At 37.4% G+C, this 27,698-nt stretch overlaps 1 protein-coding gene across 3 annotated transcripts in view; it reads left to right on the plus strand.

Annotated features, from left to right (window-relative positions):
• MYO16 (myosin XVI) overlaps positions 1-27,698 on the plus strand; it is a 366,647-nt gene that overhangs the window by 291,338 nt on the left and 47,611 nt on the right. For all 3 annotated transcript variants that reach the window (XM_004938536.5, XM_040662650.2, XM_416950.8), the window contains exons 28-30: positions 12,670-12,769; positions 23,080-23,176; positions 26,791-27,037. In XM_004938536.5, coding sequence (XP_004938593.2) covers positions 12,670-12,769; positions 23,080-23,176; positions 26,791-27,037 — 444 coding nt within the window. The remainder of the gene's footprint in view (positions 1-12,669; positions 12,770-23,079; positions 23,177-26,790; positions 27,038-27,698) is intronic.

The raw sequence follows: 27,698 nt of genomic DNA on the forward strand, positions 1-27,698 counted from the left end.
TTTGTTGCAGAACAGTGCATTGGTATGCACCATGATACCTAAAATGCTTGCAACAAGAGCAAGATACAGTCATACTGCTGTTAAAAAGCAATACTGCATTAAAGTAGATGTAAGTTAGTACCACTGTGCCAATTTATAACAAGTGGTAATCTCAGTATTGTGTAGATTGCAGCTTTCGACCTAGAACTGGAAGCTGTATTTCTGATTGATAGAATAAATAGGATGAGCGTTTTTGTTTGTCTTTCTTTTTCAATGCAAGAAAAGATAAGTAAATGAAGTGTTTTGAAGTCATCATTTTGAGAGTGCTTTTAACACAAATTCATAAAAATGGTAATGACTAATTTCTAGTAAAGAATGAAGGTCATCAACAGAGCTCAATACTGTGATCTTTTTAGCAGTTTTGGTAATCATCAAATTCTATATAGAAGTTGCGTTAAAAATTGTGCAAAAGTATTAAAGTATTAAAAAATGTGGAGGTCTTTTGGAGGAGTCTCATTTTATTCGTGTATAGCTAGATGAAAAATAAAGGAAAATTTGATGTCAGAGACAAACTTTGGCCTTGGGCTTTCAAAAACATATGTCCACAAAGAAATGGAGAAATTTGGAACCTTGATATTTCTGTGAAGTTTAAACACCAATAGCACTACAAAGAAAAGTTTGATTTTTATTTATTATTTACAGTTGTATGATTTTATTACTTTATTTCTTATAAGTACTCCTTGTCCTCAAACCTAACCCCAAATAAACTGTGCTTCTAGCTGCTCTTCAGTGGGGAAATTTAAATGTATCATCTTTGTGCTTTTTTGCCCACCTATCTGATAATGAAGTACAGTTTGGAATAATTTATGTCAGTCTCAGAATTATGCTAAATTATTAATCCCTTTTTAAATCCTTCTGATGTAAGAGATTGATTATACTGTAAAGGATGACCAGAACTGAGAGTCCACTGATGATCTTCCTGGCAAACCACATATACTGGAGTTGGTGTACATCACCTAGGGATTTGCCTAGATGTGAGTAGATATTTGGGACTGTGTTAGAGGTTGTAGGCCATTTGAATTGTATTAGGACGATGTGATATTGGTAGTATATGACTCTCATAATATGGATGAACTAAATATCTGTATATGTTAAACATATACTAAATGTTAGTAGAATACTATGTATTACCTCATTTACTGGTGTTTCTTTGCAGCTGTTTGGCTTCATTTTCTATGCTGTCATGGTTTTGTAACTTTGCTATTGGTATTCCACATCATAACATCATGGACAAAAGAGAAGAACGACGTATCCCAGAGGACCTCACGGTCAGAGAAGGAAGATACATCACGGAAGATACGTCATCTGGTTGTGCGCGGTCTTTTTCACTTTTCACTTGCTGCCAGGGAGAGGAGTGGGTGTGCTTCCAAGCCGTGCGCCTTCATCAAGTAGGGCTTTTGGTTTCGGAAGCTCTCTCACTCTCTCTCTCTCTTTCTATCGCTCTTCCACTCTCTCTCATTTCATTTGATTTATTATCCTTACTTCCAATTAGATTGTATTATATCGTGTCATCTTGCATTCCAACATCATAGTTAGTAAAATAAGTTCTCCTTCTTAGATCGTTGCCGCTGCTCCGTTTTTTTTCTCAGGAAGCTGGGGGGACTCTGCGAGCCTACTGCCCCCCTGTCACAGGCACAGATCTATCTAGACAACTCCGTGAAAAAAAACTTGGAAGCACACCCACTCCTCTCCCTGGCAGCAAGCGAAAAGTGAAAAAGACCATGCACAACCAGATGACGTATCTTCCGTGATGTATCTTCCTTCTCTGACCATGAGGTCCTCTGGGATACGTCGTTCTTTTCTTCTGTCCATGATGTTATGATGTGGAATACCAATAGCAAAGTTACAAAGCCATGACACTGTCCCTCTAATACTGAAAATACAGGCAATAAATTAGATAATGCTAGGTCTCTTTGGATGCATATAGGGACTCAACTAGTTAGCCTAGGCTTAGAGAGAAATGAGCACTTCTAGGATATGATTCAAATTGCTGATCTTGGGTTTATCTGGCATTTTTTCTGATATTCACAGGGTCGGTCTAGATCTCATCCATAGTAAGGTACAGAATTAAAGAATTTTAATGGGGCTCCAACAAAAAAACAGAGAACATATTGAAGTTAAAGCAGCTGTTGAAGTTAAACCATGGTACCACCAGTTCTGGCCGCAGAATAAGCAGTATTGTACATGCTAAACAGCAGTCAGCATGCTACATGTCACAGAGTCAGACTATGAGAATGATAAAACAGTTGGTGTTTCTGGGACTCACTGACACAGTGCACAGATGAGTATAAGAGGAAAATTTGAACAGAATTCTCAATGGCTGTTGAGATCTCTAGCCTTGTTCATTATTTAGAAGGAAAAATATCAGCTTTTTCCAGGCATCTTTTAAGCTTTATAATGCAGCCCTTATTTTTTAAAGCAATTGTAAGTGAATTATTTGTGTTTGTCATTTACTCATTGTTCTGCAGGATAGGCATGAAAAGGGGTCCCTTGGGTGGTGAGGTGTAACTCAGTAATAAAATACGCAGATACAGGCAAATAAAGGCATGGTCAGTTTTATGGCTCACAGTTTGTGGCTTCTGAATGTGTGGTGTCCAATCTGAATAATCTTTCAGTTTTATCCTTCATATAGTATGGAATTTATAAATCTTAGTGGAACTTCCTACATGGAGTTTATTTTTTTTGCAATAGAGCACATCATATTTTTTAGTTTTTTTCAGAGAAAACCTTAAGTTATTTTTTTTCTCTCTATGTCTACATGTATACTAGGGGTGTTCTCCACCTCTTTTTTTTGTTTTTGTTTTTTTTGTTTTTGTTTTTGTTTTGTTGTTGTTGTTTTTGTTTTTTTTCCTATTTAGACTCATTTTCTCATGCAACTATAAATATGTAGGACACCAGCAAACACAATTGTGGCTGAACTGTTCTGGCAGTTCCAGTCATTTTCTTTATTTTAACATAAATGTTTGTGGATTTTTAAAATGTTTATTATTTCATTTCCAGATTACATGCCACTTGTAGTACCTCTGGACTGACATTCAGCTTCCACTGTCTGAATTTGGCATTTCTCATCCCTTAGAGTTAACCAAACATTTATTAAATCACAAAATAACTCTATTACTCTATGTTATCCTTATAATACTTATGCGTATTTTACATCTATGAATTCAAAAGCTCTTGCTATTTCTAATCATGCTCCTACAGAACACTAAAATACCACAGTACAGGGTTCCACCTAAAAAAATGGATTATAAAAATAACTAAAATATTTGAGTACAAACATGAATATTGAAGGTGCTTGAGCCATATCCCAAGAAGATCCCCAAATCTCTGTGCCCATAACATAACTTGGATTTATATATGGTAATAAGAGCTTCACTTAAATACCTGCTGCAGATATAAACCTGTTAAAAGAAAATATTATCAACCACTAATCCCTTCAATAATCCTTATATGTTGAAAGCCTTTTAAGGAAATACCTGTTAAAATGTTAACTCTACTAAATTAATACAAACAGGCTATCTTTAAAATAAACATTTTAAGCAAGTAACTGTGAACACATTAGTTTATGCTAATAGCACTGTGCAGGAAGTTCGAATTATTTAATTATGGTGCAAATTGTCACATGGGTAGATTAATTTTTCTGTATAGCTTTAAAATCACTTCTGTGCATTCACTGATTAATTAAATATAACCGTGTGCTTTTGGTCCCTAGAAAATATAATTAGTTGCTTTTAACTGCTTCTATGTCTGCTCATCGAGCTTGTATAAATGCAGTCCAACTGCCCCACAGTCAGAAGCCACGGTGACCCTCCTGCTGTTTTTTTCTTTCTGTGGTTCTGCAGCTGTTAAATTCTTTCCACTCAACTCAGACATTCAAGGCACCCTTTTTCTCCTTAGCTGCATCCTGATATTCTTTACAATTTAATCTTCTGCACAAGAATCTGTAATGAGACCTCCTGAAGCTAGCTAGACTTCGTAGTCAGACAGAATAATAGTAGGCAGTTAATACTGGAGACATCTGAGAGCAAACAGAATCCCATGCAAGGGATATGAAGGTTAATCAGTGGATATTTGTGGCTTTTTGTTTTTATTTTTGTTTTTCTTAGATCAGTGTTGCGTTAATTTAATGTCATCGATTGCAGAACTATCTCTGTTGTACTCTACAGTAGATGAGAGCAGAAACTGTTCTAGTACTGATACAGTAGCCCAAGGGAGCAACCTTCAGATGTCTTGGAAAATGCTGATTTTTCAGCAGTACAATTTGTCTAATTGTTACACATTGTGAGCCAGAAGAATCCCCATTACCCAGAGTTATACTTCTCCTGGTGTTCAGAGGGCACAAGGGAAACTCTCAAATGAGAGGTATAGGTAGTGATGATCTTCCAGAGAAACTGTTCTGCCTATATGGTTTAAGAAGGTCCCCAAAAGCTTCCTCACAATCCCAGTCTACCTCTTCTTAGTTCCTAGTAAACCATCTCAGAAAGACTTTGTGTGTTTCTGTTATTTGGTTGCACAAAAGAGAAAAAAAATAAGCAAAGAAGAAATAATCATCTAGAAGGAACATCAGTTCCTTTAACTCTGGTTCTGCATTCTGCTTCTATCTCAGTGTACTTCCACATAGACTTGGAATTGCTTTCCTGGCAACCAGAGGGGCAAGGAAGAAGCAGTCCCTCTGGTGACAGGAGACCAAATGGGAAACTGTACAAGCCCAGTTTTGCTGCAACATTGCAGCTCACAGTCATGTCACCTTTCAGAAAAGGCCTTGTGTATTTTTCAGAAAAAGTCTGTGCCATGATTCATTTTGCTTCACACAATCTATTCGCAGGTTTTTGGTATTCCAAAAATTGAAATGAGTCGGGCCCAAGCATGTTCTTTTCTGAAGACCATTTTAAAATCCTTTCATAATTTGACCCCCCTTTTAATACCACGTCCACGACTGTTCAGGTCTGTCTGTTGACAGTCATGGCCTTGTCCTATGCTCCTTGAAGGAAGTCTTTCTATCCTGACCTCCCCAATACTGGCCTGCTTGTGAGGCCCAGCCACAAAGTTCCTGGAAGCCATATGTGCAGAACTATGGTAATCACCAAAGGCCTTGCCTTGTAGGGCTGTGATCTTAAAAAAAGTCATCTTCTGATTCGTTATACCATGAGCAGCCGGGTGTTGTTCAGACACATAGGGCACGTTTTTCCTCTGAGGTAGGAAACGGCAGTTTACCTGCCTGTCCAGTCATGGTTAGACTCCTGCTCCCAGAAATTCCTTTGTTCTGATCTCTGTATTTTTTAATTTTATTTATTTATTTATTTATTTATTTTGAAAGGGCATAGCTTTTGAATTTCTATGATTTTGGACGTTTAAGTTTTGTGGCACTTTTGTTATTGATGCTCCGTTTTCACATGGCAGTGTCTGTGGAGAAGAAAAAACTGGTTTCATTACACACCACTACTGTATCATCTCTGTAATACAGAATCAAATAAGGAGTTTGATAACATTAAGTTTGTTCCGTAGTCAATATGTTGTGTATACAGGGAAGCATTTTCTTGCTCTGTGTGCGTTTCTAGGGAGTGCCCAAGCATGAAAAGGAAGTTAGCTATGGAGAAGGCTTTTATATCTGGAGGTAAACGTAAACATGTATGGAATTGAAAGTGTTTCTGTGACAAGAATGATAGTCTGTTCGATGCTAGTGTATTTCTGATTCAGTGTCAATTTTTGCCACTTCTTTAAATATATACGTTTTTACATTGTTTTATCTAGATTGAATGGGAGAATGTCAGCTTTAAGATGATGCGGAAGTATTGTAATGCAAATCTTTAGCAGGTGTTGTGAATTCACTTTTCATTTGCATAGCTGAATCCACTAATCTCAGGAGCTGAACATTCTATTTATTATTCTGCTGCCACATTGTCTGAGATGAGGAAACCCTTGCTTAATTGCATGAAGTATATGAATAAATATTCTAGGATTAAGACATACATCTTCATTATTTCTTCTCTCCAGAAATTTATATTTGGATATCTAGAAAAGAGTGAGGATGACAAAACCTAATGCAAAAAACCCATAACATTTAGGAAATTTTAAAAAAATAATAATAAAAAAAAATCCTTGTAAGTCATTTGTCTGTCACCCATCACAGAGTAGTTTCTTTATATGAGATTTTAATTTTATATATTATTTAGTCTAAGTTAAAATATTCCAGATGGACTTTTCCTGCACAAGGTTACTCTGATTCAGTGGATTTCATTGCCCAGATCCTCTGTCAGAAGTCTGTGCTGAGCTCCACGTGAGACAAATGGCTGACCCACATATAGGTCACTATAAAATGTTGCCCTGCAGATTTTCTCAGTCATTTCCACTTCTGTTTCTTCTTCCTTAATGTTGCTATTTTGTCTCAGTTACATACCATTTATGTCACCTAAGTATATTTTTCCTTTTTTCATTGGCATGTTAAACCATGCTATGCATGGTCCTCTGCCTTGATATAAGAAATGAAATTTTAACCGTTGAAGGCGGAAATGAGAATATCTCATCAGTTGAAAAGTTTCTGGCATCTAGTAGCATTAATAAAACACTGTGATTAAGCGATTGTAACTGGGCAGTTTACTGTAAGGTCACTCACAGCATTATTGCTTTCCAGATTTCTTTCTGCCTCAAAACGTTTGTCAGGTTATCCCAGAGATAATAAAAATGCTCACATTTTTTTTTCCAGAATGACTTTAATTTTATTGTCTTTCTTAATTGTAATTGGTCTTCACATCTCGCCATTTAGTCCTGCATTGCTTAATAGGTTGTTGTAGATGGTTACACCAGTGAAGTAGGCAGGTACTGTAAAGTTTTGGTGTATTGCCATGTATACTTCTTCATCATTTCATACCTGTCAGGCAAATCACACTTCATGCATGTATTTTCATGTCCACACCAATTTGGATTATCTCTGTAAGTATGCATGAAGCAGACTCGGTCCAAAAATGGTTGTTTCATGTAGAGGTGAAACTTATATCAAAAAAAGCCACAAACGCAATCTATTTTGTCTACTGTAATCTGTTCTTTATAAAGTCATCATTCTCTTCATGCCATTCACGGATTTATGCTGACCAAAATTTTGAATGCCTGACTTGGATGTTAATATGTTAATCATGCTGGATAACAAGATATTTGCATGTGTTATGTGTATTGTACAGATATTTGGCTGAATAGCTTTTCTTTTCTTGGAAACTAAAACAGTCTGTTTCACCTTTTCTAATTATCTGGAATTTCCCTTGTCTTCATATTTCAACAATAATTAGGTTCCTCCTTTAATTAAAAAAAAAAAAATGAGGGAGGGGGGGGAGGGAGATATAACACAGAGAACTGGAATGAGTGTGTATCCTTTGTACATACATAACATGAATCAAAATTCCATCCTATTCTTTACCGGTGACTGTCTTTACAAGATTTCTATCACTTGAAAAATTTCCAGACATCCCGTACTTACCGTTTCTGCAGTAAATAGGTCCTCTAGATATTTCAGCTCTTACTTGATAGATTTTTCAAATACAAACCATGCCTAACCCACTCTCCCCATCCTCCTCAAATCCAAACAAACAAAACTGAAGATCTTGAGTTATGAGTATATAGTGACAAGTATTGCAAACAAAGTCCATCTCTTTCACATATTTCACAGACATAATAATACATCAAGCTGTTACTGATTGTCAAAGAAAGAAAAGAAGAAGTTTAGAGAGGAAGAAAAGAGAATTCAGCAAGACAATGCAACCTGTTTTTATTCCTCTGTGGTGACAATTTTTGCGCTTCTTTTAGCATGATCCAGGTTAATTTGGATTGCCTTCTTTTATTAGCTACCTTTTGAATAGATCTTACTGAATCATGCTATTTTAACTTGGCAAACAGAATACATTGTAGTAAACACAAGAAAGAGAAGAGCAAACTGCAACACAATGAATGGCACTGTCAGGACCAACTTCTTTTGTGCATAAAATGTGTTTGGATATTTAACACTTCAAACTACAGTACTTGGAATTGCTATGAGGCAGCTTCAGTGCCTGTCGTATGTGATTTTTGTTTTTGAAGCAATACAAAGACATGGAGAGAAGGAGCTGCTTTCAGGAAGGATTTGAGTCCTGTTATTAAAAGTTATCCTCTGACTGAGGAAATTGGACTGCAGTCGGTAGGTATCTCTGATTCTGTCATTTTGAAAGACCTTACAGAAAGAATAGCATATACTAAAGAAATAAAACAAAGTAGTTCTGAGGCTTCAGTTCAAGGACATCTATGTGGTTTATGTAAGCTGTTGATTTGGAGCTGCTTGTTTTTGTGCCCTTTGTACTTGCAGTGTTCTTTCCATTAGTATCTTCTATCACGTTGATGTGCTATTGAAATCAAGTGTGTGGTGTTTATTCCAGCGCTTAAAGACTTGGTGTGCATACAGAACTGAGAGTACAGCCCCACGGCCTGTTTGTTCACACTGCGTGTAAATCAATTAGCGCGCTGAGCCTGAGAGCATTACTGGAGGTTACTGTGCCATAACCTGAACTCAGGAATACTCTGTCTCAGGTAAAAAACAGCCTGCTGAGTCCTGTTCAGCTGTGCACTTAGGGAAGTGAGGGAGAAAATGATCAGATAAAAAGCGTCAATGAGAAGTGAAAGAGAAGAGGTCAGAGCACAGTTTCTGAAACACCAGAGGGTGCCAGCCAGGCAGTCCACGCTCATAGTGCCAGCCTGTTTAGCCTTAATGTCTTTCTTCTATTTAGATGTGTGAAAAATGACAGATTGGGAAGTGAAGGGTGGTAAGGACAAAGGTGAGGAAATCACACACTGATTTCCTGTTGAAAGGATGGAGCTGGGGAGAGCTCCCTGGTGGTAACTTGTAAATGGAAGGAGGGCACAAGCAAAGAGGTCTTGCATTTTTTAATGCACACTGCATTAGTGTTTGCATGGTGGCGGTGTGCTAATTCAATATAATCCTTTAAATCTGCTTGGTTTGTATTTTGTTTTGGATCCATTAGTGAATGATTTGCTCTGGCTAGGCCATGAAATCTTTTTTTTTATCAGCTTCTTGACTTGCCTAGGAAAGGAGTACACCATCTAACATTTGATGTCTATGCCAGAGTCAAGAGCATGTGCTGTCTTTATACTCCGTGGAAAGAAAAAGAATCTTACAGTGCACAATTCATCTGACGTATTGTAAGCATCAAAATTACAAGATGATATCCCAAATCGTGTCTTCTATTGTCTCTTAAAGAGAGTCTGCACAACTAATTCACCAGTGGATGTTTTGCTGAAGTGTATTTTGCCTGACTTAAGTTTTTTGTTATCAAGATAGCTCCCTTGGACCCTCAGGACCCTCCTGTCTGATGCCTTGCAGATATTCTCTGTGTTATTTATGTGGGGCAAAATATATGATCTGTCAGTGAGATGAAGCCTGGTATTTAACTGGATTGTTCATTCACCTGAGTGAGCTAGGGCTGCGTTGGTAGTAGAATTCTCTGGTAAGGGAAGGTTTCAAAGACTCTCAAGATTGCATTTCCCCAGAAGCAAGCCCCAGTATTTGCACATAACTCAAATTTATCTATGCAAGCCTGCATCATAAATTCAGTACTTTTATTACCATTTTCTGTGATACAGTAAATATGACAAATAGTAAGTTCTTTTTGCTATTTTTGAGATCATGAAAGCATTAAGTTTAACAGGACATTAAATTATCTTGTCTACACAGTAACACAAGCTTCCATTCACATTAGAAACTATCTGATATGTTAAAGGTGAACCATTTTGTGTTTTGATAGTAGTGTTGTTGACTGTAAGTTTTTATTTCTTTTTATACATCACAGTTTATTATGAATTCTGTTTTGCTTTGTTTTTAATACTATACTTACTGAGGGTACCAACAATGTTAAAATATAAAAAGTACCTAAGCCATAAGTGAAGAAATTTTTCATGCTTTAACTAATTTAAAATTAGGTTTTAAAAAATGGGGAAAATAAACAAACAAACAAATAAGCTTATCATTGCACCTTCACTTTTGTCTATGCCAAATTTGGGCTGCCACCAACAGATGTGGTTTGCTCATCCCTGTTTAGCTATTCCTGTTACTTCCCTGGTGTCAGCAGTAGAGAACAATAGGGAACCATTCTGGCTATAAAAATACCTACAGATTTTGTGGTGCTTTTTGTTGTTTATTTGTTTGTTTGTTTTGTATTTTTTTTAAACAGCCTTAGACAAGATAAAATTGATTGATCAGAAATGATGGATGGTAACACCAAACCTGAAGGTGCTTTTTCATTCTAAGTGCTTAGATAGACAATATATCTGAAAAAAATACAGGTAAGAGAAATAAGGAAGTGCTCTTAGTCCCCGCTCTGCAGATGAGTCAGTTGATCAGGTAAGTAGACCTAAGGTTGAGAGCCCTTGGAGCTACCGAAAATATAGGCCTTCAGCCTGGACTTCTCTTCTGAGTCCATCTGTGGTCAGCAGAGAAGAGCGCCTCCAGAGGGCAATCTCTTCTCATTTTAAGAAAAATATCTAGGATGTTCACAGCTAGTCAGTGGTGGAAGTACCTGTCTTTGCAGCCTGTTGTGAGAACTAGGTGACTAACTCAGACCAGGAATGCATCTTTTCAGTAACTAACCTATAGAGAGGTAAATTATTTTCAAAGTGGCTTCCTGTGTTCACAAAGGAAGTTTATGGCAGAACTGGGAAGTAAATTTAAATGTCCATGGTTAGCTCTTTCTCAGCTACCACAACCACTAGCCTACACTCCTCTGACACAGAGCCTCTCTAAGGGGTAGAAGTCAATTGTGAACAGTGATGGGACTTTCAGGGTGATGCAGTCGAATTTCAGAGATCTTTAAGATTGGGGAAAATCAGTAGACCACTTTTTGTCTGACCTTCTGTATAATACAAATTGTGAAGAGTGTTTGGTTATCCTTTTGAGTCCTATGATTTGGATGGGTATAAAGTAAATCTGAACCAAACTTAAAATTTCAGCCTTTTAAATTCTGATTTGATGCTGCTTCAGGAATAAAATATATTTCTCTGGGTTTTTCCTGTGAGTGAGTTTCAGGCTGGCCACGTTCACAATTTTTTCATCATGGATTCTGAGTCAATGCTGAATAATCGTCTTTGTTTCAGTCAGCAGTTGCTGAGCTTTCCAGTTTTTGTCTCTCTAATACCTGTGATTATCCATGATTTCTAAGAAAATACAGTTGATGCCAGTATGAAAACAAGATAGCTACAGCCTTAACTACAGTCCATCAAGCAAATGTCTTTGCGACCATAGTTGAGCTACTGAGAAACTGGAGTTCCTAGTTCTCTACTGTAAATGTTAGGCTAATTAGAAGGGTCTCTGGTGAAGTTTGGCACCTTCAAACCAGCATTCCTCCAAACATTTCTTTGGCAGAGAGACAATCCCTCTCACATATCATTTACTAGCGTAGGCTTAGGCATAGAGTCCTCAGCAGGATTTCTACCAAACCATTTGACATTTCCAGACTGCAAGAGCTCTGTGCAGCTCAAAGACGCTGGACGTGTAGGTTCAATTTAACTTCACAGCGGTTTGCCTGAGGAAACTGCTCTGGAGGTGTGCTATGGCTTCTGGGACCACTGATGTCCATGGTGTCATTCCAGCCCTGCAGCTCTGCTTGTGTGTGTGAGCGGACTCAGGACAGCAAGTCTGGGTTGCACCAGAGTAATGGGTCCATTCAGCTGCTGAAGCACTAAACAAATACAATGTCAGGAAATGTAGCTGGCACACTAACTTCAGAATGTAACCTTCTTTCATTGGTAGATTAATCGTGACACATTTGCAAAATATTTCCCTTTCAAAAATTGGCTTTTTGTAATGAGAAAACATTCCAGCTCATTATACCCAGTTATATCTAGCCTGAGATATGCCTTCAAGAACGGATAGTAATATGTGGCATCACAATGTGGAAAATTCATGAGTTTCCCTTGTAGTATGTTGTAGTAAGTTAAAATTTGAATGTTGTACGTTATTTGACTTTGTATATATTGTTTCCTGTGTTGTTTCTTTTACTCTGGTACATAAAAGAGCATTTTAACACCTAGTGTTAAATGCTTTAAAGGTACTCTGATGCTGTAATTAAGTATCTTCTAGATCTTTCAAATAGCATAAATGATTGAGTTCCTTCTAGTCTCTTTGCTACAAGACATTTCATTCAAATACTTCAAAATGAAGAACATTTTCTTTCTAGACAGGTGGAAAACAGTTTTATCATTGTCACTTTCTTTTCACTTACTTCTTAATAGCCATGTCATGTGACATATACTGAAAAAAGTACTTTCTTCCTTTCAGTGGCCTAATTCAGTACCAATGAAATCAATCAGTAAGGCTTTGCATTCTTTCTGTTTTGATTTCTAGTGAGGCATCAAAAGAACTGACAAGAAGCAAATCTCAGTTTTAGCCTCACTTGTTCCACACTGTTGTTAACCACGGTCATGTCTAATAATATTAAAGGTTTAAAGTGGTTGTCCTCCTTGTTTACTTTGCTCTTAGAAGAATCCTCAGCTCCCAGTTTTGATATCAAAGCATTGAAAGTCAAAGGAAAACTGACAATGTCTGCAAAAATGTCAACCAGGCCTACATTAGAGTAACTCTACTTCTGCTGATTTTTCTAGGTATAAAGATTTGGCTGATACAGCAGCAGGAGAGAAGAAGTTGTCTGCCAAGGAGAGATGTCGTCTTGTTCTCCAGCAGTGTAAATTACAAGGCTGGCAGGTTTGTGATCTACAAAGCAATTAAAATATCATTCTTTAAACAAGCTAGCTGAGTCACTTCCATTGTGGCAAGCCACCAGATCCTTTGCAACAGTATATTCTTTTGACATTTAATATATGCTTTGGAGTAGAATCAAGATGATTTTCTGAGTTTTCTAGCAAATGAGTAGCTGTGATCATTGTGTCAAAAAATCAGTGTACTCTTGTGGGAAGAAAAAGAGTTCAGTAAAGCATGTACACTTTGTAAATTTGTATCTAGATTTTTAAAGGTATCTGGTGAATGCATTTTAAGGCTCTTGAATGTTCCTGAATTATAAAAAAACAAAACAAAAGAAAAAAAAAACAACAACAAAAAACCAATAAACATTTTCTTCATGTAAAATTCTATAATGAATGTTGTACTAAGAGCTGTGATCATAGGGGATATGCAAACCATTTACTTAAGACTTCCCATCTTGTCAATGCCAACATAGGCACCAGTGCCCAGATTCAGATCATAGAATCACAGAATGGTCTGGGTTGAAAAGGACCACAGTGACCATAGAGTTTCAACCCCCCTGCTATGTGCAGGGTTTCCAACCACCAGACCAGGCTGCCCAGAGCCACATCCAGCCTGGCCTTGAATGCCTCCAGGGACAGGGCATCCACAGCCTCCTTGGGCAACCTGTTCCAGTGTGTCACTACCCTCTGTGTGAAAATCGTCTTCCTAATATCTAACCTAAACCTCCCCTGTCTCAGGTTAAAACCATTTTCCCTTCTCCTATCACTATCAGAGCTGTGTAACGAGTATCACTGTACATCAGGTACAAAACAAAGAAACAAACAAACAAAAAACATCCAAAAGACAAGCACCAAACAGTGAATAAGAAGCTCTCAGCTTTCCATCCCATCTTCCCAGCCTGTTTATACCACAGTTAATCTTTACCAGAATAAGGATTGTGATATGACCTTCATTTGGCCAGAGTACTTTGTCATCTTTTTAGGGTAACTTTGTAATTTAGCATCACTGATTCCTTACCATTTGCATTTTCTAAAGAAAATGGTGTTCCCTTTTACACTGTGTAAGCTAATGTATGGAAAGGAAGCTTTCAGTGACTTAAAGTGCAGTGCATTCTCCTAGGCAGTGTCACTTCAGGCTCAGGTCTTTTCCAAGCCTATGACTGAAATTTATTCTACAAGACACCATCCAGACCAGTTTCAGAGGCAGGTGTGAAGTTTAGGGACTGGCCAGTCGTTAGGATGCTTATACCTGCTTTTGGAGTATTAGTTTAGAGGAACAGGTTAACATACCTTCTAATCCATGTGCAATCTCTAAGCATTAAGATGGACAGAAAATGTTTCTACAGCTGTTGATAAAGGAGGAGGATTGCCTAGGACTTAGTGCTGTGAGAAAGGAGCAAAACTCTTAGGAGATGCTGGTAAGTTAATTGCACTAGGAATGCTTGTGGGTGAAAGTTATACCATTGTCACTCAGTGACTAAGCAGCAGATGGGCTTATACAACTTCCAGTTTTCATGGGTGGTCTCCTCTATGCTTTTACTGCAGGGGACTCTTAAAAAAAAAAAAAGAAAGAAAGAAAGAAAAACAAAGAAAAAGAAGAAAATGAGGCAGGGAGAAGGAGGGGGAAGAAAGGTAAGGAAAAGAAGAACTAGGAACCCGGGGTGATGTCAGCTAGTAAAGCCAGAGGAAAAAAGTCATTTTATAGTGCATCGGTAAAAATCATCCAAGAGATATGGGTTTACATATTACCAGTTTATTCAGCCACTGTTGCCAGCAGTAACTACTGCAAACAGTTCACTGCTGGAATTGAAAATCTGTTTGATGCTGGGCTTCATGAATAAGTCAAAGAATGTCTTCCCCAACACCGTTAGCTGTACTTCCCTGAAGAGCTGTTGCAGATTTGGATTGATAAATCAACCAAAAATAGATAGCTAAAATATCCACACTGAGAATGATGAAGTTTAGGAGAAAGCAGCACGCATTTGAAATCAGCCTCCTGCTTATGTGTCATCATCACAGGACAAGCGTTACAGTAAACTCCACAGAAAGGTTGGGGAGAAGGAAAAATCTGGGTTTTATAGCTGGATGGATCTAGGCGATACGCGGTTTAACCTCCTTGTGATAATGTACCTGACTATCTCATTTTGTGAGAAGTCATATTAACTTGAGGGGGAGGGGAAAGCAAATCAGTGTTCTGAAGTGAGTTCCCAAAAAGGAGTAAAGAAAATTGATTTTTTGTATTTATTTCCTGCTTGACAATTTATCTTTCCTTTCTCACATAACTTGTGTTTGGAGAGTGTTTTATCAGCCAGCAGAACAGCAAAATTCAGAACCTACTCACAGAGCAGATTTATTCTCTTCCAAGTGCTGTGGCCTGTTTAAAAATTGAGAGCAAATGAAGAAGATCAAATACAAAAATCTGATTTTGGTTTATTTCTTTCTATTAGTCAAGCATTAGAGCAAACACTATCAGCTAACCAGGGTTTTGTGCTTGATTCGGCAGCTTCTGTGTTAGAGAAAAGCATTTATTAGAGAAGTGTTGATAGGTTTATGAAATGTTGCTATTGCTTGGGTAAGCTGAGCTGGACATAACTAAACTGGGACAATAAAAGAGCTGTTTAATTGAAGCTGACATACAATGTAGTTTCAACCATGCACTTAACTACTGAAATTATAAAAATGCAGAGCTACTAATGAAAGGCTGCTTTTGCATCCTAGTTCTCCATGCATCTTAGATAAACCATTCTTTCTGTTTAAATATATACCCGACCATAACAAGCTTAGCTACTTGATGTGATTTTTAAGCGCAACCGATGTAAGAGAAAATCAGATTTGTACATCAAAACAAGCCATTCCTGTTCCAGACAGAATGAAAATAGTAGACTTATTTAACCCCTGGAGAAGTCAGCAAGGGTTTTTGCTGTTAATGTAAGAGGAGGGAACAAGATAATATCTAGTAACTTTAGAGTCAGATTGATGGGGAGTGTCGGTTGCTGCATTTTGAGCTGCTCTCCAGAACATCTTAAGGCCTTTATATTAGGAAATCGACATTATTTGCTCATTTATTGTCATGCAGTGATATACTGGATAAAGAAAACCTACCATCCCAATAGCATGACTATTTTGCAAGCATTAGCATACTGTGAGAGAAATCTGGAGCACAAGCAGTCCTTGGCTGTTTTTACTGACAGAAGGAAACTTTCATTTATTTGGATTATCATTCCTCACACTGTTAAGCTTGCAAATATGAATTCAATAAAGGGGAGTTAGCTCATAGCTTACTGAGCTTTCTCATCAAAACTTGGAGCTTTACATTTTGTTTAACTAAGGTCAGTGGTCTTCAGTTAACCCTTCAGTTACTTTAGATGGAGCTTGCCAGAATGCAAAGAACTTGCATTTTATATCAATTTGATTTACTCGCCAAAGGCCAGACTCCACTAAAAGTGAATCTCCCAGCCTTTGACTGCTAGGAATACTTGTCTGGTTGAAAGATAGGACTGCTTTAAAACTGTCTGAGCTTATCTTTTCAATTTTTAGCCTGTTTCTTCTAATCCACAATCATTTCTTCTTATAAGTAGCCTTGAATTCTGAACACAGGAGATCACACAGTTTGAAACAGGTGTTAAGTTTGAATGGTATCATCCAAAGACTCCTCAGATGTGAAATAAGCAGTAGAGGAAGGTCGGTCAGAATGTTTCTTCTGAAACTCCAAATCGGCAGCAGGTAGCTGCTTGGAAAAGATGTTGTGTTAGTTCCAGTCCACGTTTTTACAGCTGCAGACATTGTTAAAGTTGTCTCAGGAGCCTCGTAAATTGTATGCCAGCTTATTTATTTGTTATTTAGTAATCTTAGCTGTGCTGGAAGTCTTTTTTTTTTTTTTTTTTTTTTAATGCCCTGCTTTGAGAGTCAATTTTCTTTGAGGCAGTTTTAAAATTAAGAATTAAGTACATTCTGAAGATCACATAAAAACAAACAATCCCAGAAGGAGTTGCCAAACTAATGCTAAATGATTAAAACATCAGTGTTTATGTTTCACCATACTTTGAACTTTGTCAGCAAAATTATGTTGTCCAAGTAGTATATCATCCTGTTGTACTCTTGGAAATAACTGGCTGGTAGCACAAATGACCACAGAGCAAGTCTGGACCTTACCAGTACTACCAAAAGGCTGGCCCAAACCAGCTTCCACCTGCAGATATTTTCTGCTACACAGTACAAGTCCATTGCATCCCCTTGGCCTGATAATAGGATGGATCATCCAGTTTGACCTCAGAACAGCTCTGTCTTGTTTCCATTCCGATATTTTTTATTTCATATTTGGGCTCCAAGTCAGTTTTTGTTATTCAAAGTTGATTTTCTCTATTTGTATCCCTCTTGATCCTTTTCTGTTGTTTTCTTCTTTTTCTTTTGCTATAAATATTTCACTTGATACTTGGTCCTGGTGTTCATTTCATTTTTGCCTGAATTTAGTTTTCCAGCCTCACACCTCAGGGTTTACCTTCTCTGCCATTGCTGTCCCTATTGCTTGCTGCCAATGTTTCTCAGTTCACACACAGTGACACTTTCATCTTCTTTTTTCAGTGCAATGTTTGCTTCTAAAATTTACTAAGAATAGAATTCTAGGTTCATAACATCCTTTGATGTAAAGACGGGGTAGGGTTTTCTACACTGATTATTCCCCACGTACATCTTATCTTACTGTTTATTTCCTTTCCTGTGATGCAGTCCGTTTTGTCTCCTCACCAGCATGAAGAATTATGAGGTCTTCATGTTTTTTTGAAATAGGACTGTCCATTTTTCTGCCCTTTCCCAGAGAGCAGAATGACAGTTTTTCTCCCTAAAGTCTAAATCCTGACAAGCACTTGCATAAATGCCTAATGTCACATGCGTGAATACTGTACTACTCATACTTATGTTAAGAGCATACATCAGCTATGCCTAACTATGGATTTAGTCAGCATGTGCAGGGTCAGTAGTCTGCCAGAGACAAAGGAAGGCTCTTGAAATGTGTAAAGAAAAGCTAACGAATAAAGCAAAGAGGATAAGCCTTTAAAAATAACACTTCAGTCCTTGTTAAGGATCTGTGCCCTGTAAATGTGTTCGTCGTTATAATATTTTTGCAGACATATACACTGCAGAAAGACACATTTTACAATAGTTTTAAGGCTTTTTTTCCTACATTTCATTAATGCACTGTGAAAATGTGTGTCATTGTGTAAAATATCATTAGATTATAGTTCTCTGTCTTTTGCAGGTAGCTATTTTGAAAGTACTGCCAGAAACACACAGCACTCCCACAAATTGCCTTTTTTAAACTAAAGAACAGCTTTACAGATTCCCTTGACACCTATTAAGTATGAGCTAATACTGCCTCCATGCCACCTACACACCATCTCAGCATCCATTCCTAGTTTTGAATGTCTGTTCTTCTACATCCTACACCTTTTCTGTAGAAAAAAGAAAGAAAGAAAGAAAGAGAGAGAGAGAGAGAGAGAGAGAGAGAAAGAAAGAACAGCTCCCTCCCATCCTTTCTTTCTCCTCCCAGGAAAAATAAATAAATAAATAAATAAAAAATTTGGAGGCCTGTATCAGAAATTGAAGCTTTGGTAGTCATCAATGACAGTTTTTCCTGATCTTTAAAAAATGTGTAACTTTGAAAAATAACATTTAAAGCCCTAATGCTTTTCTAATTAAAATAACTATGACTGTAATTCACAGATGGTTTACTTTTTCAGGAATCTGAATGACATTAAAATTTCAGACTCAGATGATAGCACTTTTTAGCCCAGAAAGCACTGAAAAGCAATTTCTTTAGGGCATGAAGATTTTAATCTTTTTTCCCTTAGGTAAGCAGGAAACAATTTGTGGTCAGAGAAGACACAAACTGTACTGATACCCAGCATATGAAACTAGAAGAGGGCAGATTTAGGTTAGATGTTAGGAACAAATTCTTTACACAGAGGGCACTGAAGTGCTGGCACAGCTCCCCAGAGAAGCTGTGGTGCCCCATCCCTGGAGGCGCTCAAGGCCAGGTTGGATGGGGCCCTGGGCAGCCTGAGCTGGTGGGGGGCAGCCCTCTCCACAGCAGGGGTTGGGGCTGGGAGGACTGGGAGGTCCGTTCCAACCAAATGCATTTTATGAGTTTTCAGTGCTACTGCTTTCACTAAACTCCAGAACCATGCAGAAGGCAAGGAGATGAGCTTGTTCTTGGTCACCTTCAGAAAGTATCAGGTTTGGTTCAACAAGGAACAACAAACCTCTCCAACAAAGTGAACAGAACCCAATATCTCACAGTAGTGTCTTCTGCACATACTTCTGTCTAGATCTCTGCTCTCAATTGACCTAGCATATGATGTAAAAGTTGCAGATAGCTTTTATCTGAATGTAAGAATGAATTTGTATTGATTGTACTTCTGTTCTTACTTCATTCACTTAAAAATTGTAGCAGGCGACTACTAATGAAATTCTTAGTATAAGTGATACCACAGTAACTGCATTTATGTCATTTCTGTGGTGTGGAATGGGAGAAAAGATCTCTAGTTCTTTGAATGTCCCCTAACTGGCTTTGTGAGTCTGTGGAGCCAGATGGTGAACACTTGAAGCTACGTTGACCATAAGCTTGAGCAGTTGTCTTGACTGATTTTGTGACTGAATACTGCAAAATAAATTACAACTCAATGTTTAGCTAAGTTACTCACTTGAAATGTAGCATAGATGTGATCTGTGTGTTAATTATGAGAATAATTGAGAATGGGCTTAGTTTTGCTGTAAGCATTGCTAGTTATCTGAGCTTTTGTGAAGTTTCAAAATATAATTTTTTGTCTCCTTCGACTGATTTTTCTAACCCTTCTACTGTCCAGGTGCCATAATCTCTTGCCCTAATAGAGAGGTATGTCTGAGACTTCCAGTGAGGAAGGAAGACAGAAACAGAAGGCATTTTAGGGAACTGAGGGAAAGAGGCAGAAATGAGATGTTCATTGGGTATGGACCTGAGACAAAGAGGTTAAAAAAGACTTCAAAGTAGTGTAGAGGGTTTGTGTGAAGAAAAAGTGGTGTATAAAGAGGAAATGTAATCGAAGTGGAAGAATATAATTTAATGAAATTTCTGTATCCAGGCATTGGTTTTCTGAGAGCTTCTTAGATACAAATGCTAATTATAAAAGCTGCATAATAATTTTATTACAGTTAACCGTATGAATAATAATTCAGTTATTCTTACAGAAAAATTCTGGATATAAGATGATGTTAGCAAGAAAATGAAAGTTTTGTTAGGCAAAGCTAGTAGTAAGGATAGTTCAGTATGTTATTTGAGAAGATGAATAGAATAAAATAGGTGTTTGGGTTTTTTAATGAGCGTTACAGAATTTGCTGCTTGTAGTGACATTGTGGTGGGAGGAGTCGAGATGATGTTCTGGTGTCCTGGAATAAAACCTGAGGCTCAAAAATAGAAAGCATGCTTGAGGAGAGGAGAGGAGAGGAGAGGAGAGGAGAGGAGAGGAGAGGAGAGGAGAGGAGAGGAGAGGAGAGGAGAGGAGAGGAGAGGAGAGGAGAGGAGAGGAGAGGAGAGGAGAGGAGAGGAGAGGAGAGGAGAGGAGAGATTGGTATGGTTTGCTGCAACAAACATGAAAAATGTCCTTCTTCATTGTGTGTAGTTATATGTCTGAAAGAGAAGCAAATTTAAACTGAAAAAAGTGGTTGACTTCTTTTTCTTATATTTTTGTGAAAAAGAAGGAGAAAAAGAAGTAGAGTCAAAAAATTCCTAAGGAAATGTAGCAAGCTCTGGTAATGAAGCATACTCCAGATGATGGATGAAGAAGGAATTTGGAGTGCTAAGAAGCAGACAAGGAGAGAATTCTAAAAGCACAGGAAGAAAAGTGAAAACTTCTGTCTGAAATCCACAGTCGGGAAAGCGAAGATGAGACCGTGTGTGTGAGAGCAGAGTATGAGAGCCTGATAAGAACTCAGTGAGATTGCTTCAGATGAATATGACATTATAAAATTATAAGGCATCACTCAAGAGAGTCTATTAGGTAAACATAATGACACCATTTTGCTAGGGTAGCCTCAGTTGTTAGAAACAGGGCTCTCAGACGAAGACAATTTCGTTCTGGAATAATAACTTCAATTTGTAAGTAGAAGGATTACTCCAGAATAGATGGTCTGAATAGAGGAGCTATTCTGGAATAGCTAAGTTATATGCCAGTATTTCTGTAGCTGCACAGTTTTCTAAAATAGCCATTCCATGCATTTTCCAGCATGCAAAGAAAGCCTATTCCTTATTTATGAGTTTCTCCAATGGTGAGATAAGTAATGTGCTTTTTTTTTTTAGCATTTTGCCTTCACATGCTTTGCAGTAACACAAAAAAAAGCTTATTTTATTGGAAAAAGCAATACTTACATTTAAAAAAATTAGAAATAATTCTATTTTTGCCGTTTCAGTGCATCTGATTTTAACTAAAAAGCTGTTGGTTCACAATCATAGTCTGTCAGCGTAAAGTTCAGAATTAGATACTCTTGACATTTGATGCAAAGTAGTTTTCCTCTAGAGTAGAGAGGAGGGAAGGGGTGCACCAGCCACTTCTGAGCTTTGTTAATGGAGATTAGCCATGGCAAATATGCCCTGACTTTCAGTAGTTTGTCTCTACCAGTGCAGTATATCTGACAACAGTGATAGGATTAAAAGCAGTTATTTGAAAAGGTGTGCAAATCTCCCTGCCAATAGCTGTCTCCAATAGCCGTACTGAAGTAACAACAGTGCAGTACGGTGGTGCAGTGACAAGAAAATGATCTTGTGAGCTATGTACAAGCAGGAGTTTCAGAGGAATGAATCTCTGCAATTTCAGTCAGACTGGTATTAATTAATCAGTAGTCATGTAAAATTAATAGCTAGACAAAATCTATAATCTTCACTGACTGGCTACCTGGTACTGATCTTATTTCTGAGCATTGAAAGCAAGGTTTCTTGTACAGAATTGCTAAGAAAAAAAGTGGAATAAGGAAACCCGTTATTTATCCCAGTTACTTCTTTTAACCGATCTATTAGAAGGGAATGTTTTTGAAGATTATACAGAAAAGGACTGTTCCATCATGTTCAGAATATGTTTCCTATTGCTGTAACAAGTTGTTTTTATTTTTTTTTTCTAAAAATAGAAGAGCATCTACTGATTTTGTGTTTATTGAGACCTTCTAAGAACTAGATGAATTAAACCAAACACCTGCTTAGCACCAGAGTAAGCTCATACACTCCATCAGTACACAGGAGAACCGTTTTCACAAATATATCTCTGATTGCTCAGGCTTGATTCTATAGAATCACAGAATCACCGAATGGCCTGGGTTGAAAAGGACCATACGATCATCTGGTTTCAACCCCCCTGCTATGTGCAGGGTAACCAACCACTAAACCAGGCTGCCCAGAGCCACATCCAGCCTGGCCTTGAATGCCTCCAGGGATGGGACATCCACAACCTTCTTGGGCAACCTGTTCCATTGTGTCACCACCCTCTGTGAAAAACTTCCTCCTAATATCTAACCTAAACCTCCCCTCTCTCAATTTAAAACCATTCCCCCTTTGTCCTATCACTATCCACCCTTGTAAACAGTCTTTCCCCCTCCTGTTTATGTGCTCCCTTCAAGTATTGGAAGGCCGCAATGCGGTCTCCCCGGAGCCTTCTCTTCTCCATGCTAAGCAAGTCAAGTTCCCTCAACCTTTCCTCATAGGAGAGGTGCTCCAGTCCTCTGATCATCAAATGATTATCAATTCTATGAAGAGACCTCTGGAGTAGCTTCAGCAGGCAGCTCTGGGAGCTAGAATTCATAGTTTTATGGGACACTAGGAATCATCCTCACTTATGGGCAGAATCCTTCCTGTTCCATGGATGGCAGCTGCCTGTTGCTGTTTTCTTCCCCCCATGGACGTACAACTTCTCACCTTTATCTTTGCTCACATCTCCATGTTTTGTAAAAGCTAATTTTTTTTTTCTGTTAAATTGCCTAACACGTTAGTGTAATTACATTCAGAATGCTTTATTTTCCAACCTGTGTTTAACTTGAACGTAGTATTTGTTCTGGATGGTTCTGGACCTCAAGGGGGAATGTGTGCCTGATAACTTGCTTATCCTTTCCAAATATGTCTTTTATTCAACCAAATGATGCTACCTTTTGAACAACTATTGACATTGTTACTAGCCTAATATTGCAGATCTGATCTGAGCCTTCAGCAGGATTGTGCACATATTGTTGTTATTTACTTGTCATTATTTTGGCCTTTTTTTGTTGATGGTGAAAGTTTCCCTGCTGTTTCTATTCTAGATAGGAATCCGAAAAGTGTTTCTTAAGTACTGGCAAGCTGACCATCTCAACGATTTGTGCCTTCAGCTTCAGAAGAAAATTATAACCTGCCAAAAAGGTAACAATTACGGAACAAGTATTCCTGAGCTGTCACTTTGTACACTGACAAGAAACATTGCGTAACAAATTCTTTTTTTTTTTTCCTTCCTCCAGTAGTTGCTGTATTTTATTTATTTCCCTATGGGCATATTTCCAACTAACTACTTATTTCCAACTAACTACTTATACAGATTTTTGGAGATGATAAAAATATTGGTGACACTCTTTATGTCTGTGAAACATAATTTTATGGAAAACTGTTGACTGTAATTAAAACTAAGAGGAGCTTGAGTATTTTGTTTTTCAAGTATATTCATTGACTTTTAAAGGCTTTAGTATTGCCTCTAAACTGTGAGTCGCAAAACAAATAGAATCACAGAATCATAGAATGGCTTGGGTTGAAGAGGACCATAAGATCATCTGGTTTCAACCCCCCTGCTATGTGCAGGGTTGCCAACCACCAGACCAGGCTGCCCAGAGCCACATCCAGCCTGGCCTTGAATGCTTCCAGGGATGGGGCATCCAAAACCCCCTTGGGCAACCTGTTCCAGTGTGTCACCACCCTCTGTGTGAAAAACTTCTTCCTAATACCTCCCCTGTCTCAATTTAAAACCATTCCCCCTTGTCCTATCACTATCCACCCTCGTAAACAGCCATTTCCCTTCCTGTTTATACGCTCCCTTCAAGGACTGGAAGGCCACAATGAGGTCCCCCCGGAGCCTGCTCTGCTTCAACCTGAAAAATATCAGGGCTACAAAATACCTTTCTGTGCAAATATATCATTAATACAAAGCTAATGATTTTGTGTGTTTAGTTGTCTTTGTTCTGTTCTTCTGTTGCAGTTTTTGTAGTAGAATTTTGTTATTATTTTATTTTTAGGCATTTTTTTCTTCTGTGTTTTTGTTTTAAGATCACACTGACCCATTATTTGGCACATTTTTAAAGGGGTTTCTATCCACTGTCTCCTGATTTCCTGTTACTACTGTTCCATTTCCTATCAGAATCTCAAATATCTACTTCCTTAAAATGTTGCATTATTTATCTAATTAGCTGTTGTCTGCAATGTTTCCCATTAACGGATTTTTTTAAGAAAATTAGAAAAACAAATCTTGTTTTGTTTGTCAGATTTTAGTCAGATTTTATAGGCTTTGTCCTTTACACCTACCCTCTCCCAGTAAGAACTACATTTGGGAAATTTTGCTCGTATTGAATCATTGAGAAAAATTTTTGTACCTATAGGAAAATCCATCATCCTTAAGGTCTTATATTACAGTTCAATCATATTAAGAATTAACTTTAGTACACTGTATACACAGTGGTTAGAACTTTTCTCACTGAAGTCAGATCCATGGAATTTTAATTCTTCTGGTCTTTGTCCTTAGATGAACTGTGAAGAATTAGGTAATTTTATGTCCTGAGGATGCTAACCAGAATTGTTTTAATGTCCAGAAGTGAGAATTACTGTAGATTTACATAATTGAGGACCAAGTTCAGAACACAATATTAGTATCTGCACAATACTTGTTGATAGTGAGAAGTAAAGATCCAGGAAATGACAGTTTTCATTTCAGAGCAGTTTTTGAGCTTATGAAATTGTTTTGTTTTGTGTGTTTCTTTTCATTCGTCTTTGTGTTTTTTTTTTCTTGTTTTGTTTATTTCTGTGTTGAACCGAAGACAAAACCCTTCAAATGGAGGAACAATTTTTGACTTCTAAGCTTTTTGATTTTTTTTCATACTTGTAAGCAGTGAACTCTGATAGCATTCTATACATGATTCCATTACCTTCTCAACAGCAACATTATAAATTCAGACTCAGTAATGTGTATATCCCTTGTGAATTCTCATAAAAGAGTCAACAAAAGCTGTGCTGTTAATTTTCTTTTTAACTCAATTGGGTAAGTGTATTACTGTTTCAGGTTTTAAGAAGTCAGATTTTATTCTAGAAGGCAGCTTTGGAGACATAACTGGCTATGATTATTAAAAAAATGTAAACTTTCAAAATTATCCATTATAGATAGTACCAAAGTGTATGAACTTAATTTTTTCCAAATGCAGGGAATTTTCCAAACCCTGTGAACATTTCCTTTTCTTATATTGTATCAGTTAGGCACAGAGCATCGCTAAAAATCAAAAACAAAATCTTGAGTTAAATATGTAACTGACGGTATGGGAGATGACAGAAAATGCCTTTCATTGTCCTCTATTTGTCCATTTATTTCATTCAGGATCATCTTACATTCATAGAAGACTAGATGTATCTTCTTCTGTTTACATTTTTCCTTTAGATTAATTGAATTTTACTGTCATTTAATGTTACTCAGAAGTGCTTCTGTGGCTGACACTGAATTACATTATTAAAAAGACTTATGCATGGTAGCATTTCTATCTTACAACCTTAGTATTTTCATTAGCATCTCTGAAACTCAAATCAACATCTTATACAGGCTACTTCCTGTTTACTTATCAAGAAATTTAAGTTGACCAAAATGAGGGTAAACATAATAAGGAATAATGAAATTTGACCTGTTTTGTTGTGTGGTTACCCGTAAGTTGAGCTACAGAAAATCAGCAATATTTCAGGTACCAAGAAAATAATTTTAAAACATGTTCTTTCCTGTGAGGTACACAGCAGTTACTGTAGATCTGGAAAGAAACATCATCTTGAGAAGCTTAAAAAAACAAATGCACGGACAGAACACCTTTATTTAGAATATCTTTCCTCCCAAGCCAGGCACATGCCCAAACATACTAACATCACTGGTTCCATGTAGAGTGATTGATTTAGTGCTGGATTTGTCATGGTCACAGAAGTCCCTGTCCCTTGTCTCCGATACTTCTGAAAATTCAGGGGATAAGGCAATATTTAGGTTGAGTAGAAACTGTTGTACTGCATATACACGTTTAGGAAAGAAGCACAGAAAGCCATTATGGGAGGTACACCAAAAGATAAGGCTGACAAGGAGTGTAAGAAAATAGGCCTATTAGATACGTAAAGCTGATGCAACGTAGATGAAAGTTTTAAGCTGAAAAATGGAAATGATGTGACAGAAACATTTCAGAAATGTGCATTAATTGTTTCTGCTGAAAGAAAATGAGCAAAAAAAGTCTTCAGGTGTCAGTAAAAGATCTTTTATTTGTTTTGGGGTTTTTTTCCCTGTCTTTTGGTACACTGAAATGTCAAAAATACTCTTTGAAGATTAATAGATACAGGCAGTCTTTTAATTTCTACCATATTCAATGCAATAATCATTTATTCAGGGTGTTATTTTAAAACAAAAGATCTTTTAACCTTTCCTTTTTAAATATATTCTTCTGCATTCTGTATCAGACATCCAAGTTTCCTGTTGTAATAGAAACAAAAATAACTTTAAGTGAAAGTAACCATTTTGAGTTCTGGTAGCTTAAATTCGTGAATGAATTTGCTGTCATACTTGGTTTTAAGCACTGGCAATATAAAACAGGCACATCCATTTCTGTATGTTGTATACAACGTACATTTCTTTCACTATTTGTATAAGATGTTGACTGAACTTGATTTACTTATGTTTGCAGCAGAACACACAGTAATATTGGTATTCACTAATTAATTAGTAGTCTTTCATTGCTCCATTATTTTTTCTTATGTTATGGTAGTTGTGAGAGGATTTCTAGCTCGCCAGCGTGTGCTACAGAAGATGAACATCAAACAGCAAGAGATCACCTCAGTCAAAGGCTTCTTGCAGAATGTTGAGGATATGGGGCTGAAAACATACGATGCCTTGGTCATTCAAAATGCTTCTGACATTGCTCGGGAAAATGACCGAATTCGCAATGAGATGAATGCTGCTTACCACAGGGAAAAGCTAGAGGCTAGAAATAGACCAGAAGAAGTCCACAAAAGGTAAGATATCTTAGCTTTGAGAAAATATATTCTAGGTTGGATAGTAAGGAATTGAATCATTCTGTGATTTCCTTCCCTGCTCTTAAATTCACATAACTGACTTGAGCATACCTTGAAAATTGCAAGAGCACTTTCAAGTATGTATTCAATCCAGATCAATGCTAGACACTATTTTTCTTTGGAGCAGGTAATTAAGTCCAGAAGCATAAGGACACCAGTGTTACCTTATTCAAGGCAAACTGAGCTTTATAGGCTCTTACTCAAGCCTCTGAAGACTTTATTTTTTTGCAGAAATTTTTAATTTTAAGAAAAATAGATTATAGTTGAACTTTCATCAAACAACTAAACAAAAGCAAAACACATCTAACTGAGAATTTTAGCATGGGGGAATTGCCAAAATAATGAAAAACAGCTAAAAAGGCATTAGAATACAATAAAGGGCAGCCCAAGAAATTGTACAATGAACTTGATAGACTGTGAAGAGGATTCTTTCCCCTTATTTAAAAATAGATGAAAGACATTTTGTTTAGCACCCATTAGAGTTTTCAGGAGTACCTGTTTTACAAATCCAGCAAATGGTTGGAGAGCGATTTCCCAGGAATGGAGTCCCAGATCTTTTTCTCTCAGATACCTGAATGGGCAAAGGTAGCATTTGCAGTTA

Source organism: Gallus gallus, chromosome 1 (genome assembly GCF_016699485.2).
Source record: "Gallus gallus isolate bGalGal1 chromosome 1, bGalGal1.mat.broiler.GRCg7b, whole genome shotgun sequence".
Classification (NCBI taxonomy): domain Eukaryota; kingdom Metazoa; phylum Chordata; class Aves; order Galliformes; family Phasianidae; genus Gallus; species Gallus gallus.